Source organism: Electrophorus electricus, chromosome 16, assembly GCF_013358815.1.
Source record: "Electrophorus electricus isolate fEleEle1 chromosome 16, fEleEle1.pri, whole genome shotgun sequence".
Classification (NCBI taxonomy): Eukaryota; Metazoa; Chordata; class Actinopteri; order Gymnotiformes; family Gymnotidae; genus Electrophorus; species Electrophorus electricus.
In genome coordinates, this window is record NC_049550.1 from 10018728 (window position 1) to 10039537 (window position 20810).

Genomic DNA, 20810 nt, shown 5'->3' on the forward strand with positions numbered 1-20810 from the left:
TCACTTCAGCTCTGGTCTTTGGATGCTGTACCATTGTCAAAAGTGAAAATGATTTGTTGTTTTTTCTTGAAAGTTTGAGGCAGCTGGGTCCCTTAAATACCAAGAATAATAATTGTCACTATGCATACTACATGAAGTTCATTGGAATCAAAATGTTAAGGCAACTGGTAATTCATATTTTTTCAAATTAAAACAGCAAAATATTTTTCACTGTGTTGTTCATCACAACTTATTCGTTATTTCAGTTCAAAAGAGCAACAGGAGCACACACAGTAAAGACAAGTGGCAGAGAAATGATCCCAGATGTGGGGCGACAGGCCTGCTGAGACTGCAAACCGCTGCATGTCCTCCTACTGAGTACTGACCTTCTGATCTCCCCCTCCAAGCCACAGCCAGGCGTCCTGTCTGCCCTGCGTGCTGCTCTAATAGCTCTGCTATATTAGCATGCCTTCCAGAGTTGACATTCATGACTTAGTCAGGAACCCTGTGTAGCGGTATGAATGCTTATGTCAGTTTCTGCAGATTACATACATAATACCTGCGTATTCATTTACTAATGTCTACGTGTAAACAAATTATGTACGGACTATGTTATAGGCTCATTAAACCCCAAAGCAGGCCCCCTTTAACTAAAGCATTATTGGAAAATCACATCCACTGGTTCTAACACTCATATTCGAATTTAACTGACATAGGAAAGTTGATTGAAATAGGAATGAGATGTCATATGTCATACTATATACTCAAAAGTATGAGGACACCTGATCACATTTATATGACCTTGTTGGACATCCCATTCCAAAATGATTGGCATTAATGTAGAGCCCCTCCCACTGTGGCAATATCACCTACTTCTTCTCTAACTCCTTGTGGGATGGATTTTCACAGCATTTTGAAGTGGACTAGGAATTTGTGCTTAAAAGCACATTTGTGAGTTCAGGCGCTGATGCTGGATAAGAAGACCTGGCTTGCAGTCGATTTTCCAGTTCATCCCAAAGTTGTTCAGTGGGGTTGAGCTCAGGCCACTGTAAAGGTCACTGGAGTTCCTCCACATCATACTGGTCAAAGCTTGTCTTTAAGGGCCTCGCTTTGTATGCAGGGGCACAGTCATGCTGCAACAGAAAAGAGCTATCCCTCAAATGATGGTCCAATGTTGAAAGCATATATTTGCATAAAATGTCTTTGTATGATGTAGCAGTAATAGTCCCTTCACTAGACTAAGAGGCCTAGCCCATCCCCTGTTACAAACTCCAGGAACCACGCCCACGCCCACCATTCAACAACCTTTACTGTTGGCTTTATTGATTGCTACTCTAGGTAGCGTTCTCCTGACATCTACCAAACCTAGATTTGTCAGATAGTGAAGTGTGATTCATCACTCCACAGAACACATTTCCACTGCTCCATAGTTCAGCGCAGGCTTCTTCACACCTCTCCACCTGACACTTGGCATTGTGCTTATTGATCTTAGGCTTGTGTGAAAGTGCTCAGCCATGGAAACCCGTCTCATGAAGCTCCCAGTACTTGTGCTGCTGTTGTTTGCGGAGGCAGTTTGGTGCTCTGGAGTAAGTGATGCAGCAGAGGTTGGATGATCTTCATGTGCTTTGTGCTTCAGTAGTCCATGGCCCTGCTCCATGGGTTTCTGTGGTCTACGCATTTGTTCCTGAGCTATTGTATCTAGATACTTCCTTTTCACAATAACAGCCCTTATGACTGATCTAGCAGTGCAGAAATTTCATCCTATGACAGTGCCATGTTCAAAGTAACTTTACTCCTCACTTCACTCATTCTATTTTCAGTGGCTAAGTACTTGATTTTGAAGCACCCGAACAATAATAATAGGACGGTTGTTCACATACTTTTGGCCTTATAGTATGTATATAGTATATATATAAATACACACAAACCTTCATCTTTTCCCTTCAGGCTTGGGCCCTCTACCAGAGCTTAACAGTCTGGGAGCTTAACAGTCCTGCATAGATCTTAGCTGAATCTTAGCTGCACTGTTCTGGGCTGTGTTTATATAAGAAGAAGATTCCAGGTGAGTAACTGCAGTGTAATCTAGCAAACGATGTAGAGATATTCAAAATTGCAGTGAAGTACACAGGATGTATATACAAATAATTTAATCAAAAGCTTTTTAATAAAACTCTGTCAATCAGTGCTCACCAAAAGTTTGACAATCTTCAGTAGTGAGGATGATGGAACATCAGTGCCATGGCAACAGGCTGTATTTCGAGGAACATTAGCGTGGGTGGCGGGGTGCCTGAGCGGCAGACACTATCAGGTTCACGACATGCTTGATCAAGTCCACCACACATCACATCACTTTGAGACCGCTGTGTCATTTTGCCTTGGGCTGATGTCACATGTCCAGCCTTGGGATCGGCTATCTTGGCTTCCATGACCTGTCAATCAAAGTTTAGTTCTATTGTTATTGTAGTGTAAGGAGTGTTTGAATTCTTAAGCTTTAATTCTGCTGTGCAGGGAACACAGTCACACATGACAGAGGCTGGCGAGAGGCAGTTAATCTGAAGAATCACAGTGGCAGTTGTTTATGTCTTAATCACAGTGACTCGCTGTCTCAAGGGATTGTGACTAACAAAAAAGGGTTTGTTTATTTATGTATTATTTATTTTTTTGTTGTCATTCAATGCAACATGAGTCAGCCTTTAATGCAACATTATATAAAACATTCCCTTCTTGTACAAAATGTTTGTGAAATTGTGAATTGTGAATTATGAAACCCGGCCACCTGCTATGGAAATCACTTCTGATCAGAGTGTGTGAAGTCCCACAACAGTACATCTCTCTCCCTGAAGATAATTCCCATGGGTACCATGACCTCACATGACTGGCTTATCTGATGTTTCTTATCTGACATCCTTAGGAAAAGCAGTCATGCATTTTGATTCTGCATTACAATAAAAGAACTTGGACATGTAAATGCATATGTGATAGCTTTGAGGGGCAATCAGAAGGTTATCAGTTCAAGCCCCACCACTGCCAGTTGCTGCTGTTGGGCCCCTAAGAAAGGCCTTTAACCCTCAATGCTGGGATTGTACTCAGTTGTAATTTTAAGTCCTTTTGGATAAAAACATCAAAAATATAAATATGATATCTTAGTAAATCTTGCTGTGCTGTGATCTGTCATGGGGTGCTGAAAATCCCAGTACTAGAACATTACACCCCATGGATGAGGCTAGGCCCCTGCTCATAGCCTGTTAGTTCTGAATGTTCTGTCCACTTTGAGGTCCAGATACAAAGTGCATCAAGGGTTGAATGCACTCCCTAAAGTCATTTCGACATGCTAAAGCATATGACAGACAATGGAGTTTTGGTTTACACCTTGTTGCTAGTTCATTTGTGCACAGGCACTGTCAGCTTAATGGCCATTACTCTGGTAGGGCACTGTTCAGTTCATTGGCTTATTCCTGAAAGGGAATAAATCAAATCTGATGGGTACAAATAACATTTGTGAATGTGTTAACATCTTATGAATACTCCCATTCAATAAAATGCATTTACAATGGAAATCCTATTTTGAATTCACATAAGAATTTGCCTGATGTTCCAGTCACAACATGAGTAGCAATTTCCCAGTCTTTCTCTTCTGAGTATTTTTACCAAAAAAAGAGAAGTGGGTAGTTTCACTCAATGCCATTCTCTGTCACGACCCATTATAATGTTGCAATTGCAGCTTCCGATCTTTAACGGTCTTTCTGTTTGAAAACATTTGTTATGAAAGCTAAAGTCCCACACATTCATTTCAGCACCGTGTCCACGGTCCTCTCCTGCTGACAGCGTGGTGCGTCCTGAGAGGAATGGTCCTCTCGCCTCCGGCCTTGAGTATGCTGGGCTCAGTCCGGTGCAATAAAAGTGTGCTTTCCCCCTTTCACCCGCCGTGAGCGCATTCCCCAGTACTGAGATCACCTCTCTGCACTTTTCTATGCTCCTCCTGCGCTTGCGTTTTTTTTTTCTCCCGAGAGCCCCTCTGCTCTCTGGTTCCCCTCCTCCCGCAAATCCATCCTTGTTTCTTCTAATGGAAGTGGGGTTATAAAAGTACTCCATGTCACGTGGCTAAGGCAAGGTATTGGTGAGAAAAAAAGAATAAGGCGATCACATATACATTTTGGTCATACTTTGGTTTTATGCTCTTGTCTAACTGCATTTTTGGCTGGATATTTGGTGTTCCTTGTGGTGTCACTGGAAACCCTTAGCTCAAATAAATCAACAAAAGCTGCCAAATTGTGTGAGGAAGTGGAATTTGCCTCAAACCTACAACTTCTGTTACCTACAATATGACCAGCAAGGTATTATCAGACAGATAAACCCATGACAGAACAGCAGAGAGACATCCGTAGGACAGCTCAGACAGTGTTTAGAGTACACATCACATGTTCCACCCTGAAGAGACTAAAGAGGTCTGTTGAGCTGTCTGGTAGGATTTCTTTAAGCCTTTGATGAGTCTGTGACAGTAGCTTTAGTAAATCAGTTAGTTAAAGTACTACTGTGGTTTCCAAGTTTCTTTCTGTGACACTAAGTAAGTGACACTAAGAGCGCTGAAGAAAATAACATTAAAAGAACATTTGCAAAATTGCCCTCAATTTTAATACCACATTCAGTGAAGCATGCAACCTTTGCCCCCTGAGGAGCCTTGCCGTTTGGGTCTTTTTCCTAAGCTATGGTCCATATCCTTCCATCTCCTCTCCGTCAGTGCTGGGAAGTAGTCCGCTCACACACACAACCACCACACCGGAGATAAGTGGCTCCGCCGTGATGCACCACATCTGGACATTCTGGAAAGTTCCGTGCCGGGCCGTATATGAACAAGGAGCACAGTGGCCTCCTCCTCCTCCTCCTCCTCCTGGAAGGGTGGGAGAGGAGGGTGCACACCAGGCTCTGCTTCTCTGCCCCAGCTCCATTTTAGGAGACACTACCCTCCTCAGAGCAGCTCCTCCTGACCAAATCTTAACCTCGATCATATAAGTCAAGTCAGTCCTGCATCTCATATCCCGAAGAGTGAAATTTGTGCAGTGCTGTCCTACTGCTAGATGTTAGTCATTCTTATTCAGGAGCTGCAGAAGTTGTATAGTTTCACTCTCGGCTGTTATAATTAGGGTTAACATTTCTCAGGCTGGTCTACAATAAGTGGAAAAGGCCCATAGTACCCATAGTTGTTAATGTGTGTACTCACTCCCCTGAAATCAGCCTCGCGTTTACAGCCAGGGCAGGTTGTAAAACGGCATGTTTTCTTTTATTCACCTCAGAAAGAGGAGTGCGAAATGTCTCATGTCTCCTTTTGTTGTGAAGGTTTGGACAGGCACAGTGAAGGTAACTGCCAAGAGTCCCGCGAGAAAGTCTCTGTGTGTTTTGCGTGGACACCCTCTGCAGCTGTCTCATAAACAGTGGCCCAAACATTTGTAGGAGTGGCCATGCTTAGAAATGTCTCAGGCTGGAGTTTGTGGATGGTTATAAGCATGTTAGCTGAAACAGAGCAATCTTCATCCTGTTGAACACTCTTACATGTTCACAAACAATTCCAAATGTAGGCTGGGTTTTATTTACTGTATTGATATATAAGGGGGTAAAAGCAGCACTGAAAAAGAGAATAAACCTGGTCTGCATGTGCACAGCAAATGTTTATTATTAACTCATGTAAATGTAGATAAATCTGGAATCTCTATTATAAACAACAGCTGGGAGGCCTTTCTATGATCCCCCATTGTTCTTCTCTACATGCTTTCTCTGTAACATTTGTCCAGATTACTAAACACTACAACCAAGTTGCCCAAACAGAAAAGTATTTAGACCTTATTATTATTATTATTAGACCTTGTTATTATTAGCCTTCTAATTTATCCATTAGAAGATGTAAAGTTGCTGTTTCTATATTTTCAGATTTACTGAATGCCATCTGGTAAAATGAAGTTTTGCATCCCATGGAACATAAATCAAAGCCCTGTGCACTGCAAATCAGTCAGGTGTTATTTAACCAACACTAACAAGTGTTATGCAAGTTTTTGAGCCTCCTAAGCTTTTTTTGAGCTTCTAAGCCTATAGTTTCATTTTTATCCTAAAAAAACCCCCAAACAAAAAAAAACCCATAACAATTCACCTTTCCTTCAGCACCCGTGAATGAAACATATGAAGAGCCAGAACTTTGAATTTATTTGCAAAATCTTTATCCTTAATATACTTATTGGTAAGTTTACACAGGATGGCTGTAAGATTCTGATTCTGTGCTCTTGAGCAGCACATCAGGCTACAAGTCTGTGATAGTGGCCTTTGAGTCAAGTGTGCCAATTAGAATATTAGGACAATGCCCAGTGTGACTGACTGATAAGTTTGGTGGTTTAATCATATTCATATTGTTTTTAGATGCTAAGCACCTCATGGAACTGGACTGTAACTCAATCACTCACTCACTTACTTACTCACTCACTCACTCACTCACTCCCTCACGTTTAGAGTAAAAATAAAATGTTTCACAAGTGGGCAATGATGACACTGAAACAGCATTTGTGCTTCAAATCAGTGACACTGTGTCCTTTGTTTTTAATCAAACATTTGCTGAATATTTAAAAATATAACACTCCAGTTTAGTGTCATGTAGAAACATAATATTGTACAATATTTCCCCTGGGTCTGTACATGGAAGCTAGTTTCAACAAAGATTCAGTGAGTGACATAAAAGGTTTCTGATCATGATAAAAAATTACATTATTGTAGAGTTGTGAACGCAACAAGACCTTCATTTAGGATATAAGGGTACTTCTACATCTTTTGGGGCAGAATGTAGTAACCTATATGCTGCACTTAACAGAAAATATTACCATCTAAACAAAACAGGACTTGTTTCATTCCTAAGAGTATTTGACGTCCACTGTAACATTGCTTAATCTATTGAATTTATCATCGGTTTATCATCTCACCTTTTTTTTTTTTTTTTTTTTTTTTTGGCGCGTTAGTGACGACACATACAGTCGCATCTTTTCAGATCTTTTCAGCGCTCACCACTCCTATATATATATATATATATATATATATATATATATATATATATATATATATATATATATATATATATATATATATGTATATATGTATATATATATATATATATATATATATATATATATATATATATATATATATATATATATATATATATATATATAAACACACACACACCCACACACACTTCGGGAGCCTCCTTCGCCGAGCTCCGCCTATGGCTCTCCTGAGCGCTCTCAGCAAGTTCAGCTGAGCATCGCAGAATCCGCCAGTGAGCGCAGCGGGCAGAGCGCAAAGTGACACAAAGCGGCAGAATAACGCCTTTTGCGACTAAATATGGATCGAGAACTACAACCACGTCGCTTGCCGTTAAAAACGTTACCCGACATACATATCTAAAAGGCTTTGCGCACCTGACTGTACGATCACCCCACCCCACCCCGCGGTTTGCACTGATGCCAAACCAACATCATAGTTCATCTAGCGTGCCTTTACGTCTTTTTTGGAGTTTGGGGAGTTCGAGTACGTCCGCTTTTCCGCTTTTTTGAGCGTTCTATGTGGATTTCCTCAAAGAAATGGGAGACTCTGTGTTCTTCGACAGGCACATTTCTTACCTTGTGAGTATTTTTAAATTGACTTTGAAAACAATGGTTAAATTATGGTGTGTGGTTTAGAACTGTTTACGGTTTAGAACTGTAACTGTCAAATGGAAACAGGTTTGGTGGATTTAAAAAAAATATTTTTTTTAAATCTATGAAGCGTTGCATCTAAGCGTTGTTAATCGTGCCCCACTGAGGAGTTGTAATCAACTCAAAAAGGGTAGCGTGTCTGTTTCCTCACTGGTTTGACAGAACCTGCGCGTTTTGTATTCAGCGCCTGGCTGTTCATGCCTTAGTCTGAGTAATGACTTGCGGTTAACTTGTAGAACTGTGGTTTAATGTGCGAAACGAAGCATCCTGTTCATCTGCATTTCATCTTTCATCGCGATGTTGTTTGTGTCTGGCACATTAAAGTGCCTCCACTTTCCTTAACTAAGTTGTCCCTTTAAACTCTTCCGAAGCTTCTGTTCAAGCGCCTGTTTGGTTCACGCGCACCTTAAGACTCTGGCCATTTTAGCTTTCTCTCTTCCTGATGACAAGCCAACAAATAGTGACAAACTCATTTGACGCTAAGCACAGGGTACGCACAAGGAATGAAGGTTATTCCTACTTGTTGCTATTTCTCGTTTTTAGTCATTGAGCATCCACTACGCGTGCAATGCCTTTCCCTTCGTCTCCATCTCTTGGCCTCAAACACATACACATTTCCATGCAAATGCTGTCCTCCCTATGTGTTGATGCTTAACTGTGATTAAGACCAGTGAAACTTAAATCAAAATGGATTACATGCGGGTTACATATGTGCATGCTGTGGCCTATCTTTGTCTTCAAGATCAATTTTCTCCCTCTAAATTATTCATCCTCCACATTTGTTTCCCATAAATAAAGTTTGTTGGCTTCCTGGCTGAGACTGATGATGTCTTATTCCTTTTCTTTCTAACTCCCAGATTCAACTGTAACACATCTAGAGGCTGCTTTCCTACTATAGCCTGACCTAAAGCCAGACACCAAGACTGCGAATACTACGACATAATATGTGAAATTGATCTCAGATCAGCTTGAATCAGTGTTATGCCACTAAGCCTATAGTTCAGGTTTGGCTTCCATAGTGAGAGAACAGATCATGAGTGTAATCACATCCACTCTGCCTAGTGTGCGGGGTGCAGCAGAGGAGCACGGCTGTTTAGTCCCACTGGGTTAGGAGGGGGCATGGCTTGCACCATAAATTTCAAGGTGCTTACGTGAATACCTTGGGGCACACACTTGTCCCCTGTAACTGTTTTACTGCTACTGATATACAGTGTGTTTGTCGCAGTTACTACTGGATGTTGATCTAATTTAACACTTGCTATAGTGTTAAGATGTGAGGCTTGTGACAGCTTGGTCACTGTGCTGTCACCCTGTGCTGTACACATGCATTACTTCACCCTGCTAATTCTAATACTGCTAATAAACTTAACCAATATGCTTGCATTTTACTCACTTTACTCACCAGCAATAAATCATACTTTTAACCTCAGCTTTTTTCCTCTAGTGTAACACAAGCCTTCTGAAATTCAGATCATATTGGTGACAGTGATGATTTGGGAATAAGACTTTGGGTTTTAAAAGGCTTCATTAGTAATTGCTTTTTTTCTTTAAGACTGGGCCACATGTGTTAAATAAGAAACTGATCCAAAATTCAGACTTCTAAGACTAACACATGCATCTTAAAAACTGATTCCAATGCAACACCATTCAGTTACACAATTTCATATAGTGAGCATTTCAGCTCAAAATGTGTTTAACTATTTCTTTCAAATGAATGTAGCACATGGTTATTTGACCAAATATTATAGATGTTTTATTTTTTTTGGTAGTATTTCAAGTTTCAATGGAAATATGCATTACTTAGTCAAATAGCATATAACAGGATTCGCCACATTACCCCAACACGTGGGATAATGGACTTTTATGAAGAATCATGCAAAGTGCTTGATATACTTATTGGTAATAGCTTGGTAATACATTTTAACACAAAGCAGCAGCCAATTCACAATACTCTGTAGTTCTCATCTGATTAGTCTTCAAATACATCACATGTATTGTCGAGATGTTAGTAGAGTTGAATTGCTTTGTTATGACCTTTTTCTCGACTCATTCAAGATTGTGTTAGAGTGTTTGTCATAGCCAAAAGACATTATCTATTTCCTTTGATTTCCTTGGAAGCAGTTTGATGCCTTATCTCAAGGAAATGGAATGTACAACCAAAATAAATGGCATGCGTTTGATTGCAAGTGCATGTGTGTATGTGTGTTTGTGTGTGTGTTGGGGAACATGGCTAGTAGGCTAGAACTGTTTGCTTAACATACTAGTGGTGCACTCCAGACTGACGTGCTGTATTAAGATAACTGAGAAGGGACAGGTTTTCTGTTGATAGGGATGTTTTGGTACGAGCGCCAAGGCAAAATTTTGTGTCCTGATTGGTTCTGGTGGATTTTGAAAGTGCTTTTACAGTGGGTTACAGATCTGGGCTACTCTAGCACTCAACTGATTGCAAGGCAGACCAACATTAAGGCGATTAGCAACTGTAAAAGAGATAAGAGATCAAAGGCCTTTAGGTTTACATGAGAGGAATATAGTGTAACTGCCACACATCCAGATTTCCCTCCTGATTTTTCACCTTTCAAAATATTGTCATGATTGATACAGAATGATGTCATGAAGTGTTGTTTTGCAATGGCTCTGACAGCTGTGCAATTGAAAATATGCAGAGTATAACAGCATGTGTTTGGAAAGTTGGAGTCAACAAAGTCCCTGACAACATTTTGATTGTTTTGACAATTTGACATTTTGTCCAAATCTGATTTTAGTACAAGTCAACACCTTCAGCAAATTTACCAGAAATGGATTTCTCAAATGCTTCTGTGTATGTTTGGGACATGATCTTCAATTTAGGATGCTAAGCTTAGGGCGATTTTAAAATGAATTTTATAATCAGCGTATGAAGGTAAGACTGAGTAGGTAGGTCAGTCATATGTATGGTGTGAGCAAGTGAAGGTGGGGCTAGCCATAGTGACTGCAGTTCTTTTGACTTCATTCATATGAGGCTCTGTGTTCATCACTGTAGTTGCTACGAATTCTCTACAGGATTGAATGGGGAAAGAAAGCAGAGAAAGGGTGTGAGAGGTCTAAAGAAAGAATGGGGAGACAGAGTGTCAGTAGGTCACTAAAAAACAGTTCTCTTCTTGGGAAGAAGAGGAGCATTCCATGTTCCTTGGTCTCTCTTCAGACTTCTCATTATTGCAAGCTTTTCGGTTTTACTGACTGAGTGGTTCCTTTCCTATGGGTGTTTCTCATTTGCATGTTATCGAGTCTTGGAATGTGTAGGAAAAGAGAACGTCCTGCGTCCTTGCCGGACGCCTCCAGGACTCCAGAGTTTCTTCCTTGGTCATCTCTAGCTCTTTGTCTATTTTGTGTTCTTCTGTGTCTTTTGTGGCCTACATGGTGGACTGCAGCAAGCTGCATATCAGTTTCTGAGCAATGCTTCTGTGGTGAGGACACAGAGATCTGGCCATCTGTGCTTGGGAAATGATACAGTTTTCTTTGGCTTCTACAGTCACAGTCACAGTTTGAAAACAAAGCAAAGCAAAACTGAAAAATTACTTGGGAGAGAAATGAGTGCCTGAGAAGAATATCAGAGCCCTCTGTATCTCTGATGAAAGTTTCTCTTCCTGGTGGGTCTCCCACTGACAAAGAACCAATAAAGAAAGAAAGAAGGAAATTGAACTGGATTCGATTACTGCAGACAAAACACTGGAATACTCCAGGGCAGCGATAGGTGTCGTATCTTTAGGAGATTTAATTGTTTTGGTTAATGGTAGTTCCTTATATCTGTGATGCTTGAAGCACATTGTGTTGTTGTGAATGTGATTATGGTCTGATAATTATCCAATAATTAACAAGGAAACAAATTCTCTAAGGACCAAACACGCATAACTCAGACTGGGATTCAGGTATCTTTAGAACACAAATGAGGAACCTAGATGTGAAGTGTTGAACTCTGTGGCATCCTGAACATGCTTCTGGGTGTCGATGGTCAGACTTGGATCCAGACACTGAGTGTGTTCTCTGATCGGAGGATTATATTCACATAAGCTTTTTGCTATTAGCACTCGTATAAACAGAATCCTTTAGTTTGTCATTTTTCTGGCAGGGTTCGCTGCGTGAATAGCCTGGATTCCAGGTTAGTGGTTGGAGGGATGCAGAGAGAGCCAGAGAGGGAGAGTGGGACAGAGAGAGTGAGAAAAGAGAAAAGAGAGAGAGTGCTTGCTCTAAGGTTGCCAGAGCATAAACTTTTCATCCATCATGTAGTCAGCCATGTGGCGAGGTTTTGCCTTGCAGTGACGCTCGAAGCATTCCATGACCCTCAGTCCCAATACCTCAGTGGATTAGACAGCACTTCATCTGCTAGTGTCCTGCGCTTGATTAACCTTCACACTCACAGTCCCCTTTAGGAGGAGAGGAGGTGGATTGCTGAGGTGGAACACCAGGATCTAGACTCTGTACTTATAAGATCATGCTCAAAAGGCTTAACACTGTCGGACATGGATGCAATATTAAGCTAAAAGAGGAATTTATACCGGTGACTGGCACAAAGTGGCTCAGCCTGGAAACTATGCCAGAAATAGAATTTGGTCCATTTTTTCAACATCATTGGGCCAAAAAGACATTCTGCAGTCTTTTATTTTCTGCAGAAGGACTATGTGCTCAAGCAAGCTCTGTTGCTGTTTGGTTGTCAAGGTAAATTAAAGAAAGCCAGTTTGCCTATAATTTGTCCATTCAATTATTCCCAAATAGATTCTCTTAATCCCACTTCATTTTAAAGGATATCACCTTGCAGAGCCTATTACCATGATATAACCTTAGCAAGACTCTTACTACTGATGTAGCATCTAGACAGGGGGAAGTCTCCCTGCCCCAACTTGCTCACCTGCAGTGTGGCTTCTCCTTGAAGCGCATACTGACCCCAGTGGGAAGGTGACAGCTAGACAGGTCTGCCAGCAGAGACAAGTTAGAAATTCCTCCCGTTATTCAAAGAGCAGGTCTTCCTGTACCTGCCGTGATGTTTTTGTGCTCTCCTTTCCGTGTGTTGTAACATGTGTTTCCATACCTTCTCCAGACGTGCCCAGCTGGTGCCTGTGTCTGTTTGCTTTTTCTCTCCCTCTCCTTTTGCAAACAGGCTGGTTCTAGGCCGAAAGGAGGCCCCTCACCAGGGGGGAGCCCACATGGATGCACTAGGTGTGGTCGCAAAAACTCCACTTCTGGGAGCGCATGGACCATTTGGAAATGCTTCAAATGCTAGTGTGATGAGAGGAGCTGTCTTGGAAAGGAAGAGGAGGAAGCAGTCACATCTCCAATCCCAGATTTGGAAACTTGGACCATTTTGGATGAAGAAGGATAATATTAATATCATCTTAACTCCTACTTTACAAAGTCAGGCAGAATTGATTATTGTGGACTTGGTGAAGTATTAATTAAGGTATCCATGTGTGTGCATAAAAATGGCTTGCCCTATCAAATTGTCTATATTGGTATGACATTGCACATTACTGACCACCACTGCCGAGCTGTAGCACTATTTAAAGCTGTTTAATTCCCACAAGTCTTAGCACATCAGTAAAAAGTGCAAGCTGTGGTGCCTTTATAGACTTTCCTATAAATATTTTAACAAGCAAGACAGATTTAGTAATTTAGATAACATTGTAAAGATTAAACTGGTTGGTTGTGTAGTCACATTGCTAAACTTTTCAGAATGATGTTTCATTAGGTTTTTGGTGCCTTTGTAATTACAGACAATCTTGTGTCCTAAGGTCAAATCAATTGGGGTCAAATACCAGACCTCTATTCTTGTCATTGTGTTGACACTTTCAGGATGTTTTACTGTCATCAACACACGTGCTGCACCCATTAGGCAATTTTATATGCATTTTTGCTGCAGTTTCAGCTGGTTTTGACAAGTTGTTTTAAATTTTAACCATATTTGGAAATCTTGAACAAAACAGCTTTGCAAATGTTAATGTACAGGAGTACAATGGAGGGAATGTCTGTTGAAATGGATGCGGCTCTAATGAAGAGAGTGATTTTTGTAGAGTGGAGCTTGTGCTTTTGTGTAACTTGTTTAGTTAATGATAAACAGTAAAGTCTTCCAGTGGAACCACATCCTGAATCTAACCATGAAAATCAGTCGCAGTTCTGCATCTTTCTTTTTTTTTTTTACTTTCCTCTGCTGCTGAACTATTACTTATTTTTTCATTTGTAATGTTGTGACCAAATGGCCAAAAGAAAAAGAAAGAAAAATTAGACCCCCTGCAATACAAAAGTCATGTAAGTAGGTCATCATTACACAATGCAGCCTTCTGACCTCACCACTTAGTGTTTGGCCTTGTTCCAAGATCCTCATGCGAATGTTCTAAGATGAGCAGTTTATGGAGTTGATTGTTTGTTTAATGATCTTCATATGTATGTGTTTATTTGAGTGATGGAAGCTTGTTCTTCTCAGCCCTGTGTGTGTACAGGTGTGTGTGTGTGTGTGTGTGTGTGTGTGTGTGTGTGTGTGTGTGTGTGTGTGTGTGTGTGTCTATTTTAGAGAAGGATCTGTGAGGCACTATAGCGGTTCTGATTATGTTGGCCTTTACACAGAAGTCTTAGCAGAGAAAGACATTCTTTGTCTGACTGGGAGAAGGTTGCACAAGCTTCTAATGTGAACCTTTTTTTTTTTCTCTGTTGCCTAAGGTGAGACTCTATTTGTAAGTGAGATTTAGATTATCTTATTGAGACAACATCTACTGAAGAGAAGAGACCTGCGACTGTTTTTTATGATGTGTAGCTTCATGATTTCATGCCATACCTTGTCATTGTTTATTCACACATGGATATCTCTGAGAAGATGCCAGTGCCGCATTTGTTATGAAGTTCTGGGTGTCGCCAGGCATGTGTAACCCCTACTGTCTCCTTTGTAGTTTTATAGGTAGTTTATGCATGATTTTGAAAAATAGTGGTGCTCTGGAATTAATCCTCTAATTCTATTATCAGTTATGCTCCTTCATTGTACCACATCATATTACATTCAAGCTGTCATGAATAACTGTCATGACATAAGACTTCCTACCTGTGGGTTATGGGTATGAGTCACTTGAAAATCTTCCTTGATCGTTTTTTATAGAGCGGCTCTGGGCCATGCGGGGCTTCAAAACACCAAAATCTTCTTGTCCTGAGACATCCTGATGGAGCCCAAATTGGGTATACCTCATTTCCTGTCTTTTAACAGTGTTACCTGTCCCTTGTTGTTAGTCTGGCATGCTGTCACTTGTCATTGACTCCAGATGTACATAAGAGAGGTCAAAGAGCAAGGTAGGCACTAGATAACAAGCGATGCAAAAAGGTATATTCCTTTCCAGGCTATCCTTACTGTCCTCCCTCACTCTCTGCCTTATCTCTGTCGGGAGCATCTGTCTGCCGTCTGAGAGAGCCAGCAGACCGTGAAGCTCCTCTCACTGGCCTGGCTCAGCGGACTTCATTGCTCTTCATTCTGACGAGGCGTTCAGCCTCACCTCTTTGACCCATCTGTCTTGTTAGCTTGGATAATCCATGTTATCTTGGGTGAAGGAGTGAGAACACATATAATTCTATTATCCATAGGGGAAACACTGACATACCTGACATAGCTTCTTGGGATGAACACATCAAGATGCCTTCAAGTGAGAAAACTGCAAACATTTAGAATGTTGAATCTACAAAGTTGGGTTCTTGAGCTTGGCAAAACTATCCTTTCTATAAACACTATGCCACTTGTAGACTTGGGCACAGTAAGAGAATAACTGTTAGTTAACCCCCTTGGTACCCATAATTTTTGTCTTGAACTTTTCACTTCTAGTAAACTGTAGTCAGTCAAGCTGCATCCCTTGTGAAAAACACATACTACAAGAATTAACATAAGTATCAGATTCTTAGGCGTGGATGGTCTTGCCACTGTGTGCTAATAGGGTCAGCAAAGCTCAGTTGGCAGGCTTAAGCAAAAGCTCCCAGGTTATATGAAGTTCCAATTGTTAAATCTGACTTCAGGTCAGGTTTGTGGTTTTACCATGGATGGTTATGATATGATTCTGAATCAGGGGAGCTACTTTTGTGTCAGTGTGAAGAGATCCCTTGACATGCTATCCTACACTGCATTACAAAGAACTGCTCATGAGCAATCAATTACTGGTGAAACAAAACAATGTGGAGAGACAGCAGGTTCTTCTTCTCAGCTCTCTCAAGGGGGTGGTTAGCCTGATCTCCACTAACATTCATGGACTTTGAGGAAGAGATTAGTTTGATTTGAAGGCATCTCGTCTAAGAAAACACGGCTGAGCTGCGCTGGGACTCAGCACTTAATGTTTTCTTAAGCCAAGGTCAACAGCATCTGAGAGACGAAGGTTTCAGTGACAGCTGTCAAACAATCTAGAGTGATGAATAAAGTTCAAACTCAGAAAGAGATGGAAAGAGATGGAGAGAATGAAAGAGAGGAGTGAAGGTTATTTTTTAAATGCATTAGTGAGAAATTGATTTGGATTTCTAGTGAAAATAAGTGATGGCAGGTGGTATCTTATAAAGACTGAACCCATGTGTCTTACCCATGTGGGCCTTGGTAGAAAAAAGATGAAGTGCTGAGCCCCAGTGCAGTTTGCCTGAGACAGGAACCGCTAAACATACCTCGCCGTACATATTGCGTACTTAGGAAACATGAAGTGTTTGAATCCTTATCTATTATTTTTTTCTGAATAGGATTTCTGACAATACCTCACGAAAGTCAAGGGTAGCAGGTTTCTCTGAACTGAGGGAGGTATGAAAACAGCACATGGGAGTCACCCAACCATCACAAAATGGTGACCCTTCTGCTCTCACAAAGAAAATGTACAGTGTCATAAAGGGGCCACACATTCCAGTTCCTTCATGGACTTTTTATTGTCCACAAGTAAGCGGTGTAACATTCCATTCTGATGTGCTACACACGACTTGGACGGACTCTCTTATCTTTATCTCGACAATGCTTTTTACTTTATCGCCCTATATCTCCCTGAGTGGTCTCTTAGGATAACTTAGTTCAATGGCTCTCGCATAAGGATTTAAACAAGCATATGAGTGGCTGAATGTTCAGCTTGCAAGTGTGAATTTTATCATATGTGTGGGTTGTCATGAAGTGAGCTCTTGATTCATACAACTCTTACCTGTGTACAATACCACAGGTGCTGTGTGTGTAGCTCAAGGCCATGGCCTGTTTCACATCCACAGAACATGTACAGTCAAGGGCCAATATTTGTGTTTTATTGTACTGCCAAAGCATGGCAAACACTCTTGGTACATGCCACAAGATAGGGTCCCAATAAAGGCTGGACATTCTTATCTGTTTATCTGAGAGGTGAGGCACCTGTTGGAATGCAACAGTTTGGAGAAGTTAAATCGTGTGTGAAGCACACCTCTAGGGACCTCTACCCATAAAACGAAAGATCACAATCTCACAGCCATGCTTCACTTTGACCCACATGTACCTTGTCATACGTTTCCTTGCTAGCACTTGCACTGCATGTGTTTATTCTCATTTCCTCTTCCTTTTTCTTGCTTGTGATCAGAGAAGCTCGTTCTGGGGTTGACTAACCTATTACTTAGCTGGTAGCATTGACACTTATTGTATACAATGAGAAACTATTTTTTTCTCTTCTGCCAATAATAAGTGCGTTCACAGTTTGGCTACCAGATGGGCATGCTGTATGTTCTAGCCTAGCCTGACCCACTGAGATGTTTGTGGTTTTGTTATTTAATTGCCTGGCATTATATTGTACAAAGTAACCTTCCCTGAATTCAATTCACACGTTAACAGGTGTGGAAAGGCGTGCTGCACATGGGTAAATACTGTGAGAAGTAATTTGACACTGGGCATTTGGTTTGTAGATGTGGGAACTCCCATTTAGGAATTACAACATCTACACAGGACATTTGGAACACTAATGCCCAGTAGAGCAGTTACCAGTCCATCTGGCAAAATAATGGAAAAGAGCACCAAAAACCTGAACTGACATGACCTTTGAGTCAACAAATTTGTGAATTAAAGGAAAAATGTTCACATGTTCCATGGCTTTCTTTATGTGAGCTTGGAGATCTTCAGTTTTAAAGGCCATTTCTATACCAAACAGGTGTCAAAACAGGGGCAACTGTGTAATCCTGTTATGAATAACGCTCTGTTATGGAATTCTGATGTAATTGCATTTTAATGATAAGTCTTGGAAATAATCAATGATGAATACTTTTTTTTTAAATTGTTTTTTACCTAGTCAATGTGTGTTAATAATCAAAGGAAAATCCATTCAGCAATGGAAGAGTTGTTCTTGGTAGGTGTTTCCTGTTCGTGATTAAAGGTAACGATGAAAAAGAAACAGTTTTTTCTGTAGCTGTGGAGGCTCTGAAAAAGCTGGAGCTATGCATGAGCAATCTCTGGTCTCTCCCCACCTTGAAAGGCAGAGGTGGGAGAAGCAAGTTTTCATTGAAATTTGATAGAATAATGCATACATGTATCTGTATGTGTGTATTGGTCTAAGATTGTGTGTTTGGGGTGGGGGGTAGGTGGGTTGTGTGAGAGAGATATAGAAGAAATTCTGCTGTTCAGTCGCTCTGACCTTTTGTGTACTTTTTGCTCCTTTCCAACTGTGCTTCTATCAATCATAGAATTGCTCATTGTTGAGCTTACAGCAGACAGATCTCAGAGCTAGTACTGTGTGCCCAAAAAAGCAGTCTTCCCTCTACTTCCTCATTGTTTTTTTGCTGCTGCTGATCTGACACCAGTTGACCATGTTCTTAATAGCCATCTTTCCTCATTTACGCTTAAGCTGTGTGTGCCAAAGCTACACATTTTCCTATAGGCAAAACCCAGGCTTTGGCCTGCTCTGCCGTCCCTGCACCAAAAATGTCCTTCCACTGCCCATGGTGGTCTTTAAAGTGAGAACAGCCTAAGAGCATTGTTACTTTGGTCTGAGCTCGCCACAGCACTCTCAGCAGTTGCAAGGCAGCCCTTGTCGGTCAGGGTGAGAAACCCTGTGAGTGCTATGTGCAAGCTGGTGAAAGGCTTATGAGACACACAGGCATATGGAACATTTGTGCCAAGGTGTAGTAAGCACAGAACCTGTACTTGAACTTGGTTCTTTAGGGAAATTCTCAAATGTCATAATGTTTTATTAAGTTTATTGTTTATTGTTGTAATTGTTTTATCTTTTTTGTAGTTGACATTGTGTTGATGATGGATGCTACTGTATAGCTGATCAAGAGTTGAAAGAAAATGAGAAAAATGAAGATTAAATGTTGTTTTTTTTTACCAGTGCAGCAACAATTTGATTGCTGTGGACAAATTGAGGCAGGTTGCTTCTTGTTTGCATCTTATAGGGAGGTGAGGCAAAGGTGTTGATTCTGAGGGTTGTTTTTAGTTAGGAACGCCTGTTTAAAAAAAGCAGGTTTGCTGTAATGACAACTGCCATCTAAGTGTCTAAGCTAAGGCCCTACGATAACTATGACATCTTCATTTTCTGGCAACTTTGATTAATTTTACGTTGGAATTGAAAGTAGTGGCATCTGGTTAGTTATTAACTGGATGGCTCCTGCGGCTGGTGTGTTATATCAGAAAGCCTTTACAATAGCATAAAGAGTCTGTCCCTGTAGCAAGCACTGGTAAGCACAGTGTACAAATTGTGTACTTGAGGGAAAGTAAAGGTTACCCTGGTAAAATATTACTTGATTAAAATTCAAGTAAAAACATATTTGTTTTTTAATATACTTAGATATCCAGTGTTAAAATATTATATTGTTATATCATTTTCATTAATGTTCCATTATAGAAACACATGTAAATTCTGCTCCAATATTTCACAGATATCTTTAAGATAAACTTGTAGTGTTCACACTTCCACAGGCAGTACAGAGGGTAACATTGATAAGGAACTTGACCCTAGGCTGTAGCAGTACAGCTATCATTAGCTTATTAGCTTCTGTGTGTTTGTGCCAGGTCAAATAAATCATGAAGTGTAATTACAGGTGTGCTGTGCCATGATTAGTTTGCTTCTGTGTTATTTCTCCCATTTAGTGAAGTGAAAAGTAGGATAATTGACTTTGAAATGTAGTGGAGTGAAGGTGATAAGTCTCCAAAAATGGAAACGCTTTAATAAAGTGCAAAGAAAGCAATGCCTTTTCTAATCAGTGTCTTGAATGTAATAGATATTGAAAGATGACTTAAAGCCCATCCCTTCTGATGTGGGCTTCCTTCCTTTTGCAGATAGTTTTCCACTGATTTGCAGGTGGGTCATGCTAAAAGTAGGACAGAGCAAGCATAAATTACACATGTTGTACCACTGAGTTGAGCAGTGGGGAACTGTTTACCAAACATATATGAATGGTTGAATCTAGACCTCGTTTGAACATGTGGCTCTGATTCACTGGAAAAATGGCCCTGAAGAAGAGCAGCTTCCACAGTGGTGGTTCTGTGTATCCAGGCGATATATTATTGCTTGGAGTTTGAAGACTGGAGCCTCTGTGGTCACATGGAGGAGAGGAACAGTTACCATTCTCATCCAAGTGCACTGCGCAAACTGATGCAATATAAATGTTTATTTTAATTTTGTAGTAAGGTCAAAAAATGTATTACAGCTAAAAATGTATTACAGCTAAGATACTGTAGTGACAGTGCAACAGTTTTCAAAACTGCTATACAATATGCATCAGAGGAGGTATTATGAGAAAACAAAACTATTAAAAACTGCAATTAATTAAAACTGCAACTGTAATTAGTTATGCAATTTGTCATACTGCCCGAACCCCTATCACACTACACTACCCAGCAGACTGTTCGTCACCCGGTCAACGACTCAGTCAGATTGTGAATATTGAATTCACCTATGTGTTCAGAGGATTTTGTATATAAGCCTGTCTCAAGCTCTCATACATTGTGAAGTATTGCCTCTAGATTCATCTAAGCAAATCGAGCATTATTTTCTTTGATCTTATTCCTGTGTATCACACCCTGTGTATCACACCATGGCTTGAGCAACATAACCCTAGCATATCATGACCCCAAATGGAGATAACTCAGTGGTTGGCTCAATGTCGGAAGGACTATTTGACGCAATTAAACTTTGT

General features: G+C 40.6%; 1 protein-coding gene across 2 annotated transcripts in view; it reads left to right on the plus strand.

Annotated features, from left to right (window-relative positions):
* Nucleotides 1-20810, plus strand: part of LOC113578500 (rho GTPase-activating protein 6) — a 67596-nt gene that overhangs the window by 17681 nt on the left and 29105 nt on the right. Inside the window, exon 1 of one of the 2 annotated variants that reach the window (XM_027011784.2) lies at nt 7295-7634. The exons of the other annotated variant lie outside the window; for it this stretch is intronic. Within the exon in view, the coding sequence (XP_026867585.2) occupies nt 7593-7634 (42 nt within the window). The 5' untranslated portion in view covers nt 7295-7592. Of the gene's footprint in view, nt 1-7294; nt 7635-20810 lie in introns of those variants that run through there. 2 annotated transcript variants of the gene reach the window in all.